The sequence below is a fragment of the Phalangium opilio genome, unplaced genomic scaffold (assembly GCF_054372755.1).
Source record: "Phalangium opilio isolate 3A_F unplaced genomic scaffold, DU_Popi_V2 ptg000082l_1, whole genome shotgun sequence".
NCBI classification, from domain to species: domain Eukaryota; kingdom Metazoa; phylum Arthropoda; class Arachnida; order Opiliones; family Phalangiidae; genus Phalangium; species Phalangium opilio.
This window is the reverse complement of record NW_028324189.1, coordinates 6,911,441-6,923,385: the sequence shown is the minus strand read 5'-3', so window position 1 is coordinate 6,923,385 and position 11,945 is coordinate 6,911,441. Positions and strand designations below refer to the sequence as shown.

At 38.1% G+C, this 11,945-nt stretch overlaps 2 protein-coding genes across 4 annotated transcripts in view; one reads left to right on the top strand and one right to left on the bottom strand.

Annotated features, from left to right (window-relative positions):
• Positions 1 to 65: 65 nt before the first annotated feature.
• LOC149651257 (glutathione S-transferase omega-1-like) lies at positions 66 to 1,651 on the top strand. Its single transcript, XM_089848090.1, has 5 exons — positions 66 to 310; positions 383 to 488; positions 645 to 864; positions 980 to 1,115; positions 1,237 to 1,651. Exons 1-5 carry the CDS (start codon positions 283 to 285, stop codon positions 1,485 to 1,487), a joined length of 741 nt encoding a protein of 246 aa, XP_089704216.1. The 5' UTR covers positions 66 to 282; the 3' UTR covers positions 1,488 to 1,651.
• A 537-nt stretch (positions 1,652 to 2,188) lies between these two features.
• p130CAS (Serine_rich_CAS and FAT-like_CAS_C domain-containing protein p130CAS) overlaps positions 2,189 to 11,945 on the bottom strand; it is a 28,924-nt gene continuing 19,167 nt past the window's right edge. For 2 of the 3 annotated variants that reach the window (XM_089848085.1, XM_089848088.1), the window contains exons 2-4: positions 10,203 to 10,595; positions 5,757 to 5,898; positions 2,189 to 5,664 (exon numbers count right to left, since the gene is read on the bottom strand). In XM_089848085.1, the coding sequence (XP_089704211.1) occupies positions 3,506 to 5,664; positions 5,757 to 5,898; positions 10,203 to 10,595 (2,694 nt within the window). In that variant the 3' untranslated portion in view covers positions 2,189 to 3,505. The remainder of the gene's footprint in view (positions 5,665 to 5,756; positions 5,899 to 10,202; positions 10,596 to 11,945) is intronic. The other variant, XM_089848086.1, reaches the window with a different exon arrangement.

Here is an 11,945-nt window from a genome sequence, read left to right as displayed (position 1 = left end):
GTCGGGGGAGGAAATTTTTCGCTCTAAGATAAACCGAGACTCCCAGCAGGAACTCAGGCGGCGATTCGGCCCGTTTTATGTTGGAGGTGTTGGTCGCTTCGTTCCTCACTAAAGAATTCAAGCAAAATCGGTCATCCAAGTTAATTGACAGCTTGACAAGCGATAACATTGTGACTAACAACAATATATTTCAAGATTAGGAATTTAAGCAAGTCATTGTTAGGGTTAGCGGTTCGCAGTAACAGTAATATTACTCGCGTCGGAAACTACAGCGTTTTCAGAATGGTTGCTACGAAACATTTCACTGCGGGTGAGAAAAATACAATATAACCTTTTTTGTGTAATTAACAATTAGTTTTAATAACTTTAATTCGTGTAACAGGGTCCGATTTCCCTGGTAAATCGCAAAAGGAGTTGCGCATTTATAGCATGGCGTTTTGTCCGTACGCCGAACGAGCAAGATTGATTGCTGCCGCCAAAAATATTCCGTAATACATCTACATTAAAGTCATAGTCTCATAGCTCTGACCTTACTTAAAATCCCCACGCAACCTTGAAACGACGTTACCCAAAGAGACTCGAACTTTAAAATACTAACCAGAACCGGATCTAAGTTGGCGTTTTTTGTTGCTTCTTTTGTCTAGGAGCGAAATAATCAACATTAACACATCCAAAAAGCCCGATTGGTATTTGAAAGTGAACGAAACTGGGAAAGTTCCCGCCATTGAACACAATGGAAAAATAGTCTTTGATTCCATGATAATAATTGATTATTTGGACGAAGCTTTTGGCGGGAAAAAATTAAACCCGGCTGATCCCTTAGAGCGCGCGCAAAATCGTATGTTGACCGAACTATTTGCGAAGGTAAGTACTAGTGAGACTCCTAGTCATTACTACATAGAATTTAACACAGTCAAAGCTGCAGACTGCCACATCTTCTTTTAATAAAGAGACTATGACACGTTACGTTATCTTTTAGATTCCCGCTGCTTTCTACATCCTATTTTCCAAGAACTTGGAGGGCCTTAACAAACAAGAATGGTGGGATTCTGTTCAAACCGAATTACAACTTTTGGAAAATGAACTGTCAAAGCGCGGAACTACTTACTTTGGAGGTAATCTATAGAGATGACGGCCACGCCCCTGTGGTGTTTGCTTCTCTTTGAAAAGATCTATAGGGGGGTCGTCCATAAATCCACAAAATAATTTAAAAAAAAACTTTTTTTTTCTTTTCAGGTTCAGAGGTTAAACTGATTGATTACGTCTTTTGGCCTTGGTTTGAACGATTCGAAGCGGTTCCCGTACTTCACCCTGAATTGAAACCATTATTTCCCAGTGATCGCTTCCCTCAATTGAGTAAATACGTCGAGTTAATGAAACAAGATGCCGCGGTCAAGAAAGAATCGCTACCACCCCAAGTTCACGCCGACTTCATTTTGAGTTTGGTCTCTGGTGGAAGTCCCGCCTACGATTTGGGAATCATCTAAAAAAACCACCGACATAATAAAATAATAAATATACAAACAAACAAACGAATTATTAAACCTAATATTACTAATTATATTAAATGATTACTTTTAAAACTTGGTGTATTTTTAATTTATCTGTTAATTTTTATTCTTGGGAACAAATAAAAATAAAAGTAGTACTATTTTTAGCATAAAACTTAATTAATTTCATTAATTAAACTAATTACTTACTTACATTAAGGGAAAATATTTTCCGACTTCTCCAATTGGTGTAGTGTGAACAAGGCTTAAGTGATTACTTTAAAAACTTGGTGTATTTTTAATTAATGTGTTAATTTTTATTCTTGGGAACAAATCAAAATAAAAGTAGTACTATTTTAGCATAAAACTTAATTAATTTCATTAATTAAACTAATTACTTACATTAAGGGAAAATATTTTCCGACTTCTCCAATTGGTGTAGTGTGAACAGGGCTTAAATGATTACTTTTAAAACTTTGTGTATTTTTAATTAATGTGTTAATTTTTATTCTTGGGAACAAATAAAAATAAAAGTAGTACTATTTTTAGCATAAAACTTAATTAATTTCATTAATTAAACTAATTACTTACTTACATTAAGGGAAAATATTTTCCGACCTCTCCAATTGGTGTAGTGTGAACAAGGCTTCTTTTCTTCGAATTCCAAGGGATACTTAAATGGCACAAAACAAAAAATGTTTATACTTTACCAGCAAATATTTTTAATAGTATAATTGTAATTTTTTTACATTATTACTAATCTTTTAATTAACTACAGGATTTAAAATATAAAATTAACTAAGTAGGGGTTTTTATATTTAATATTTCATTTTGTTTTTAGTATATGGTGATATGCTGTATTTAATTCATTCGGTTAATTTTGACACAGTATTAAATTAAAATTAAATTAAATTAAGCTTAACTCCGATCCGAATTTTAATTATAGTTATTAATACATATTTAGATTATAATTTGGCGAAATTAGTTATATAATACGATTTTATAATCTTGTAATTGTTTTTTTATTAAACCAGTTAATATATGCGTTTAAAACTAATTCTACGTAATGATATATAATTAGTTTTAATTTTTGATTAATTAATTAATTAATTAATTAAATAAGTAATTTTAATTAGCTTTTGACTAGATTTAATTCTCAATTTTTTTTGGGTGGGGGGGGGGAAGAAGTAATTACCTTAATTAATGGTTTAAATTGAATTTATTGCCCAGGGTTTTTAATTACGTAATTAAATTGAACACACCATTTCATTACTTAATTTTAAAATCTTGTAAAATACGAAATTTCAATTAATTTTTTTTTTTTCAAGTTTAATTTTTCACAACCATAAATATGTTTCACAATTTTTCGGTTACTTCATTTTTGTACACCCTGTACAATTCATTCATTTATAGTTAAGCCCCCCTGTACGTTTATAAATTAACTAACCAACTCAAATAAAAAAAAATAATAATAATAATTAAAAACATTCATTAAAGGATAAAATTGGTCCCCAAAAATGTTCATCATCAAAATTTAATTCTTAATTAATTAAGTTTGACCATAATTAAAATTTATTTAATTACACCCAGAAATATTTGGGATTCTTTGGCAATTGACACATTATTTATATAGTTAGCCATCATGGATGAAATATACTTTAAAAGGGGCTAGAAATTGACTTATCGAAGGGCGAGTGAAATTGCAGAGTGACCACTGAAAATTGTTAAAGGAAATATAGGAAATATAGGAAACTATAGGAGGAAATTGGTAGTAGCTGGTAATAAAGACCATAGTTGAAATTATAGGAGAATATAGGAATTATGGGAAGAGTGGTCACCCTGAACGGTTCAGACATCGGAATTTGTTTTTGGTAAATTAATAATTTTGAATTTTTGATGTCGTTTTATCAATTAAAAATAGTAATCAGGTCATTTCGTTAATTTCCTTTTAAAGTGCAATTAATCCACGGATATAATTAAACTAATTTACTAAATTAGGTTATATTTAATTACGTTCACAATCGTGTGGCTTGTAAAATCTTTAACTTCAAATCGTTTGCCAAATGAGACACATCAACGACACTGTCAATCATTTTCTGAACGTATTCGACGCTCGGATATTGTAAGGCGGCGCTCTTGGTATTGCTGACCAGTGTCTTAAGGGCTTCGCAAAGACTATTGGCACCGCGGGAGACAGTGTCCTTTACCACCGCGTTCCTAGCATTCCTTTGAATAGTGTCACCGATAAAAACCAGCTTATGGGCACTTATCACCACGAATTTACTGTGTCCTATGAAAACCTTGGGTGGTTGGTTCGATTTTACCGTCGCGAAGAACGTATCGATAGCGTCATTTAAGAACTTTACGTGAGTCTCAACTTGGCACGAATAGAATCGTAAGAGTTGCGAGTCCGCCATGTCCAACGTACTCGGACCCGGGCCGAGACGCGTCGGGCCACTTTTCGTTAAGGTATTAGTGGCATCCTCAACGGGGATTTCCGACTGTTTCACCACATTTTCGAAGGATCTTTTCAACTCCGTCGTTGGTAAACTAGCTTTAATTTCGTCGCGCTCTTTTTCGACGCTTTCCTTTGGTTCCAAGTTAACGTAATCGTAATCGTTGGGTCCATCCTCCGACGCGACCGGCGGTGGTTCGTGGGTTTTATCAACAGCGTCCGGGATTTGTACAGTGACATTTGAATTGGGTACGGGAGGTAATGGTCTGTCTTGTAAGGTGTTGGTCTTACCGGTAACGTCCTTCTCGGGGGATAGACTCAACGAGGACATCTTGGATTTCAAGTCCGGTTTGGGCGCGATCGGAGGTTTGGAAGTGTCTTTATCGGTGCCGTTCAAGTCTGTTAGACGTTTGGCCCGTTTGAAAATTAAGGAGGAGTTTCCTTGTATGAAGGAAGCGACTTGACGTACGTCTTCAACCATTCCTCTTGCGCAAGCTATTAACTGATCCAACTCATCCGTTGAGGTTTCTTCATCCTTGGCTATCTGCCATCCGCGTTGGTCCAAGGACTTGACAGCGGTTTCTACGATCTTTTCAGTGTCTATTAAGGGCGCGATCAACTTTGAAAGTTTCCTGGAGAGCGACTTATCCTGGGCGTACGTTGAATTAGCCAACGCGCCTTGGGCGAACGTTAAAAACTCCGCGATCGACGTTTGCAACTTATGACAAGTATTTTCGATATCGTGCATCTTTCCCTGGACATTCTCGCGTTCCCTCCATTTATTGGAGCTGACAAACCCAAATAACTTGGCGATACTGGTGGTCACCTCCCTTTGTACGTTGACAAGTATTTCCATCGCGGCGTCAAGGTCTATTGGCAGTTCTTTAATACCAACCATGGTCGCGGGAAATTCCTTCGAGTTACGCGAATTATCCGAACTGGAACTCGAATGTCGCCTGTTATCTTCCACTAAAGATGGACTTACATCCCGAGTTACTTGAGGCGGTACGTCGTACACCTCATCGTTCGAGGCTAACAAGGGTTTAACGCGAGCAGCGGCTGGTCGGGGCATGGGAGGCGTATCATAGACAAGGGATAAATTAGCCGGCGAATTATTGGTTGGTACGTCGTATGTTTCATCGTTGACTTCATCTAGAATCTTAACGGGTCTAGGCACGGGGGCGATATCGTATAATTCGTGGGACTGTTGTTCCAGGCTGGACCTGTTACTGTTACTTCCTCCCAAACTACTTAACGACAACGAGGCGTTCAAACTCGATTGGCTACAAGCCGGTGACAAAGATGGCGAACTAACGGTCGAAACGAGCGAGACACCGCTGGACCTATTTGACATTGGTGAATTATTATACTGACCCAAGTCTTTTCGTAATTTCTTCATGATTAATTGGGAAGCGGGAATGACGTAGTTATCAGATGACGTTATAATTTGATGGGACATCATTGGGATATCGTAATTGGAATTATTTTCGTTGTAAGATTGTTGTTTCGTACCAGGTACTTTGTTGTAAGATTGGGGGAAATCGTACTCTGAGGGAGGGATTTCGTAATCGTGATTCGTACAATCCGTATCCATTAATTTAGGAATGGATTTCGGGGTATCGTAAGTCATTTGAGGCAGCGAATGAGCGCGGGGGTGATCGTACGTACCCAAGGTATTTTTAACCATACGCGGACTATGTGGTACGTTATAATTTCCTGCTATCAAATAATTATACAAAAATAAATTAGTAAATTACCAATTAAGATTTTTGCTAAAAAAATAAAAATAAAATCAACAACAAAACACGTACCTATAGCGTTTGGAGGTACGTCATAGGCGCTGGTACTCATTTTGTAATTGCGTTGACCACTGTCCGTTTCGTCCGAAGAGTTTCCGATTGACCTTGGAACATCGTATAAATAAACGTCTCCTATTCGTTGAGGCATAACGACCTATACAATTAATAATAATAATAATTTCGTTTAATTTTAAATATAGATGTTAACCACGAGTGACGGGGATTTAAAACAATTTTTCACGCCTTGAGGTCTGTTATACAACTGAAAGGTGTTCGCCGGGTGGGCAAACAAGGCGTATGAAAGAAACGCTTATAAAAGAACCTTAAAACCAATTTTCAGTAGGTAGGTGTTCAACCAAGCGTGAATCTCATTACATTTCAAAAGAAATGCACATATCTACTAGGAATAATTGCGTAGCCACTTTCACCAGGTGTGACGGATACTAAGTTCTAAAACCCGCGGAGAAATTAAACCTGGTGATATGAGGGCGCAAAATTTCCTATTAGACGTTATGTATCCCTCATTTTAATATCACGGTTTCAGAAACATTGAAACACAATTTTTCATTTAAGAATTAAAAATGACATATATTATTTAAGTTCTCATTTAACATTTAATAATATAGAGGGTGTTCCATGGAGGGTGGCGAAGTACGTGCAGTGGGATTGTTCTATAGGCAATAAATTTTGAGTCGAAAATGTTCTATGTATGCCTATACTTCTATACCAATACATTTTGTAATTAAACTTCTCAATATCACACAGTTTTTATTCTTTTTAAAACATCGCCAATTGTTTTGGGCAAATACGGGATAAACCAAAAATCTGTTTAGTCTCAAATTTCGAAGGATGAGGAGATGGAGATTCTTGGATGGTGCGGGGGCGACGCCCCACCGATGAGAGCCAGTAAGAGCGGGGATAGACTTCAACATTAAAAGCTTTCCTTCTCACGCCCGGGGGCGACGGGGGTTGGGATATGGGGGTCATGGAATATCGATTGGCGATGGGGACAAACCCCTCGGAACTACCCCAACTCCTTTCAAATGGCGTCCGCTTCCGTCGCTGGGGTGACGCGAAAAGAAATGTCGGCAAGCGCTCTAGCGAAAGAAAATAGAGAGCCCCTTACTCTAAAACTGAATTCCAAAATTGCTAGGGCAACGGATAACAATTACCTAGTTGTCAGGATCGGATTAACCTATAGATAGCGTGCACTAAAGGGGGCTAGAGAAATTCCCTCTCCCCCGTTTTTAACTTTAAAATCTAGGGTTCGAAACCGAATGATCACTGAATCGAACAAAATAGAGCTATCTCATAACAGGGCCAGAAATAAGAACACGACACTGGACATTGTCCAAGAAAATTTTAAAAGTTCCCATGATTTTTTTTAAGACTAAGGGGGTCACTGGACGGTTGACCAGTAAATTTTGCCGAAGTTTTGATAGCTTGACTATGAAGACGCGACACAGTTTTTGCGCAGTCCAGTGGACAATGTCCTATAAATTTTCCAGTCAAATAGAACTGGACACATGTTCTAAGAGATTTTTTCTTATTTTCGGCCCTGATCTCAGAAGCCTTAGTGTGATGTCACCCATGCGCCGCCCACTACCAAAACTAAGCCCATGACGTTTAACCTAGGCACTGACGTCAGAACTGAGAGAGCTCTATATTACAAGCTTTTCAGTCTGTTGTAGATAACGATTGAATCTCACTCGCAAATGACTGGCAAGTGGCAACACCATCTAAAAACTGGATCCAGTATCGATGTATGTACGTCTAAGGGCTTAAAGCCACCGTTGCCATAGCATTTCGCAAAGCCTATTAAAAGATAGTCTAGATCAAGAGCGGGGGTGAAAGGGGGGTAGACGAACCGGGGGGGGGGGGTGGAATAAAAAATGCGACCTGATCGTAAATTGAAAAGGTTTCTTTTTTGATCGGAGATTTTTCTTTTTCCCATGCAGTGAGTGTCTAGGGAGAGGTGTTTGGGCCCATGCAGCTTCTTTCTGTTTGTCCTTTCATTTCATATCTATCTAAAATTTGGGATTGTCGGAGGACAGAGAGAAGGTGCGTTGAATCACGCTGCGTTTCTTAACGGGAAATGCCCATTTTCTAGCGAGGGTCAACAAAGGTCAAACAATGAATGCAAATTTATGGATCTCAAAGAAAAATGTAGATACTACAAGAGGCCCCGCCAAAATATTATGGCTTTGTTTATTTAAGATGAAGAAGCGTGTGAACGGTTTTACGAATGTTCCCATCACAAACGAACGCGTACGTTGTATGTATTCAAAGAGATCCAATTGTACATGAAACCTTCGACTAAACTCTTCAAATACAACCCTATCAATCTCAATTTGTTAAAAATCTAGTCGAATAACTTGTTAGAACTTTAGTTAGTATCGGAGAAACCTTAGGGGAAAGATGTGAGATGGAGTAGTCGAATCTCCAGAATTATAACGTAGCTTCTGTACCGCCCATCTACGGAACGGCAACGAAGTCCTCCCAGCATCCCTTCCTTCTTTTTGATAAGGTCGTGCGGTACGAAAACGTATAGATAAATTAGTTAATTCGTGAATGGCGCTACGCGGCAGCACTTAACAATCCCCTACCACCAAAGGCAAGAGCCGAGGACATAGCGTCCGCGAGGTACTCTGGGAGACTTTCACTGGCGTATATGACCCACGAAAATTACCACTCCATCTCAGCTCTTCCCTCCAAGGAGAAACCACCCCTAGTTCCATTTAGATAATCCTTTACCAGGGCAAAAAAAATTAATACACATTTTGTAAACGGGAGTCCATTAGCTTTCTAAATAAACCTTAGTCCTTCCCCAAGTTTTCATCATGAAAGGGCTACTTTGTAAATTTCTCACCCTACCGGATATACCAGTATCTCAATGGATATCTCATTAAAAATAACGCGAAATGAAACTTGTACCAACGTCAAGTCCAAGAGAAGAAACCACTACCAGGAAATACAGCCCTAAACTTACATATGAACCCACTAAATTCAGTGTGGGTTGACTAGAAACTCCTTCAGAATTAAAAAAATAATAAAACATACTCTAATCTCAAAGCTTTAAAAGAGGTTGGTCATTAAGTAAATTTATAACTAATTTGAATTAAAATAATTTCGACAAATATCTAGCAAGTGTCCTTCTCCAAGTTGTAGTAAAAAAACGTCTCAGAGATCCAATAATAATAATAATATGAAAAAACGTTTTTAAGAGCTTTGCTTTTTCTCATTCAAGATATCGTTTACGAGGAAAGGAACCCCACAGGGTGATGGCGTATTAAATTACCCATTACTTGACAACAAGTACTTCTTTTGTAGCGGTACTATGTCCCCTCCCCAGTTTCGTTTTTATTAACAGCCTAGAAATTAAAATTTGCGGGTTTACACTTTACAGGTTTAATTTTTTGTCCTATTACAAATAAAACCTTCAGAAACAAATAGGGCGGCTCATGTAAGCGTAGAATCATAATCAACTGACTTCGAATATCTTAACCACCCTGCATATTGAGTTTATCAAATTATTTCCCTAGTTACGTATTAACGGATACAATTTCCCTGTGTGACTCATCTCAATATTGACATAAATCTCCTAACAAAAAAAAACCCAAATCGATATTTTTCCCGTCCTGGATTTTTATAATGAAAATAAAATACAAAATCCGATTCGGATTTCAAATCAAATCAGATCAGATCATATCATATTTATCATGAAAGTACTAAGGATTCCCATACCAAGGGGGAATTTTTTAAAAAATGTTTTTGGCGTTAATTGAATCTGAAAACACCCATGAAAGTTATTCAGTAATTAAATTTCAAACAATAAATTATTAAAATTCAGCGAAACCTCCCGAGTCCTAAGGGGCTTGGTTTCATTTATTAAAAATATGAAGAAACCGCAACCGGCACCTAGTGTTGTTATACATTGAATATTAGTTAGCTAAGAATGCGTAAGTGTGCCATTACGCCATTAAAGACGGAGGCGGAATATAAACAACGTTTTTATAACCCTCAAAATATTTAGAAGGATAAATTAAATTAATTGTTATTTCTAGACCTGTTAAAATACCGAAATAAAATGTTAATACTGTATTCATACAGTGTTCATTAAAGGGGCTAGAGAAAATGTCCCTCCCCATTTTTTAACTTTAACCGCGTACGCTTCAGGGCTGCCAGTAATTTGCGAGTTTGCAACCGAATGATCACTGAATCACACAGATTACTACAAGCTTTTCAATATGCGGTTGAATTACACTCGCAAATGACAGGCAACACTTGTCTAGAAAGTATCTATAATTAATCCATAATTATTTTTGAATAATGAAAATTGTCTTTTGTCAAAAATAGTTTTATGGATGGTCCCCAAACCCCAAAACAACAAATGAAATAAACGCGGGACACAACAGAAATCAGAATAGACAATCATAAACAACTTTGAGCTGCACTGACCTTATTGGGGTTAGCGTGCCAACTTCTTCTCCGGCTATGCGTCGGCGTACCCGAGTTTGAATTGTTGAGCGTATCCTTGTCCGAGGCGTTGCCACTACTTCCGGTTGAAGACGGCGTACTAGGAGGTTGCGCCAAAGATCGGCTACTACCGTTAAGGGCCCCGGTGGACGCTGGCCCGCCAGCGAACCCGAGACCAGTATGGTCGTAGACACCCGGTAAAAGTCTTAAACGGTTTCCCGGAGCTATTCCTTGCCGACCACGAAGACAACATAACCACCATCCTTCCAGACCATTCGTATTTTGTTCCAGAACCGTTAAAAGTTCGCCTTTGCGAAAGGCGATTTCATCTTGGGTCTCCGCTATGTTGTCAAACAATGCCCGGGCCACGCAATTCTGAAAAGAAAAGAAAAACATCCTGTATCTGAATCGGTCCCAATAATAGACAGCTTTCAGTTGGAGGAGGAGCTAAGTCTCGTGACATAATTTACGCTGCCATATTGGTGGGCTTAAAGCAGGAATGAAGCTGAGGCCACCCAATATGGCTACCAGAACCGCGGTAAGACTGACGTACTACTATCCCATATATAGTTGACCCAGTGTTGCCAGGCAACGTCAGGAAATTGCGGAGAGAAAGGGTAGCAGTTTCACTCAGTATTTGAGCAACTTGATTCACAGATATCCGCCTGACAACACTGCACTGAACTTTAACCCTAAAGAGGGGTGAGGAAGGTTCAAGGACCACTGGACTCGCTATTGTTTTCATACATTCTCAAAGTACATAATACGTAGTCACACTTTGTGACGCGCGAATGACGTACTTTTATTTCATCAGCGTTTGTTTTAGGAACGTTGCCAAGAAATAAATTATGTATGATAGCTAGCTAGCTAGGACTGTCAGTAACGTTAGGCCAAATGCCAACAACCCAAAAAAACATTCTGTCGAAACTTAGAGGGGGGCCAATCCGTCTCCGTAACCATCTCTTTGTTTTTATATTTTGGTGCGACCCCCAAGAAGCCTTGATTTATATATATTTATTTATTTATTAACATTGTTCTCAATTGATAAAATAAATCTTGGCCGGAGTTAGTTTATCTCCATTCTTCTTGCAAGTTCCAAAAGTCTCCCCTAGATACCCCTTAACATTTGCAATGATATTAGTCATAAACTCGCGGCTTTTGGAAGAGGGGAAGAGGCCACCAACTAAATAAATTGATAATATTATTTCATAAACTGACAACGAGTACGTGTGTTTTATGACGCGTTAACTTATATAATAATAACGAGGTTTTCAGGTCTTTGCCACAAATTTCAGCCTTACATTTTTTTCAATTAATATAAAGGTTTATTCAGGGTTACCACAAAAATATGAAATAATTGTATATTATTTAGGGTACTTAATTTGATTTTCCCCAAATACTTTTTAGTCTATAACTGAAATCAATAAAAAAAATTATAGCAAAAGAATATCAGAAAAACCCATGACGTGCAATAGATTGGAACATATCTGCAGTTAGTAAACTACTGGACTGGCAGGCGAAAGTCCACCCTATACACTAAAGCCAGACAAAGATGGGGGATGAGGGGGGGTCACTCTGTAATGGGTCACGTCTAGATTCAGGAATCCTTGTACTCGATCAATACCCAACTTCAAACAAGCAAGCGTGGATAGTCAGAAAGACCATTCATCGCACCACGGTAACCTGACACTAGGGTTCATTGTAATCCTGGGGATTAGAGCTCCT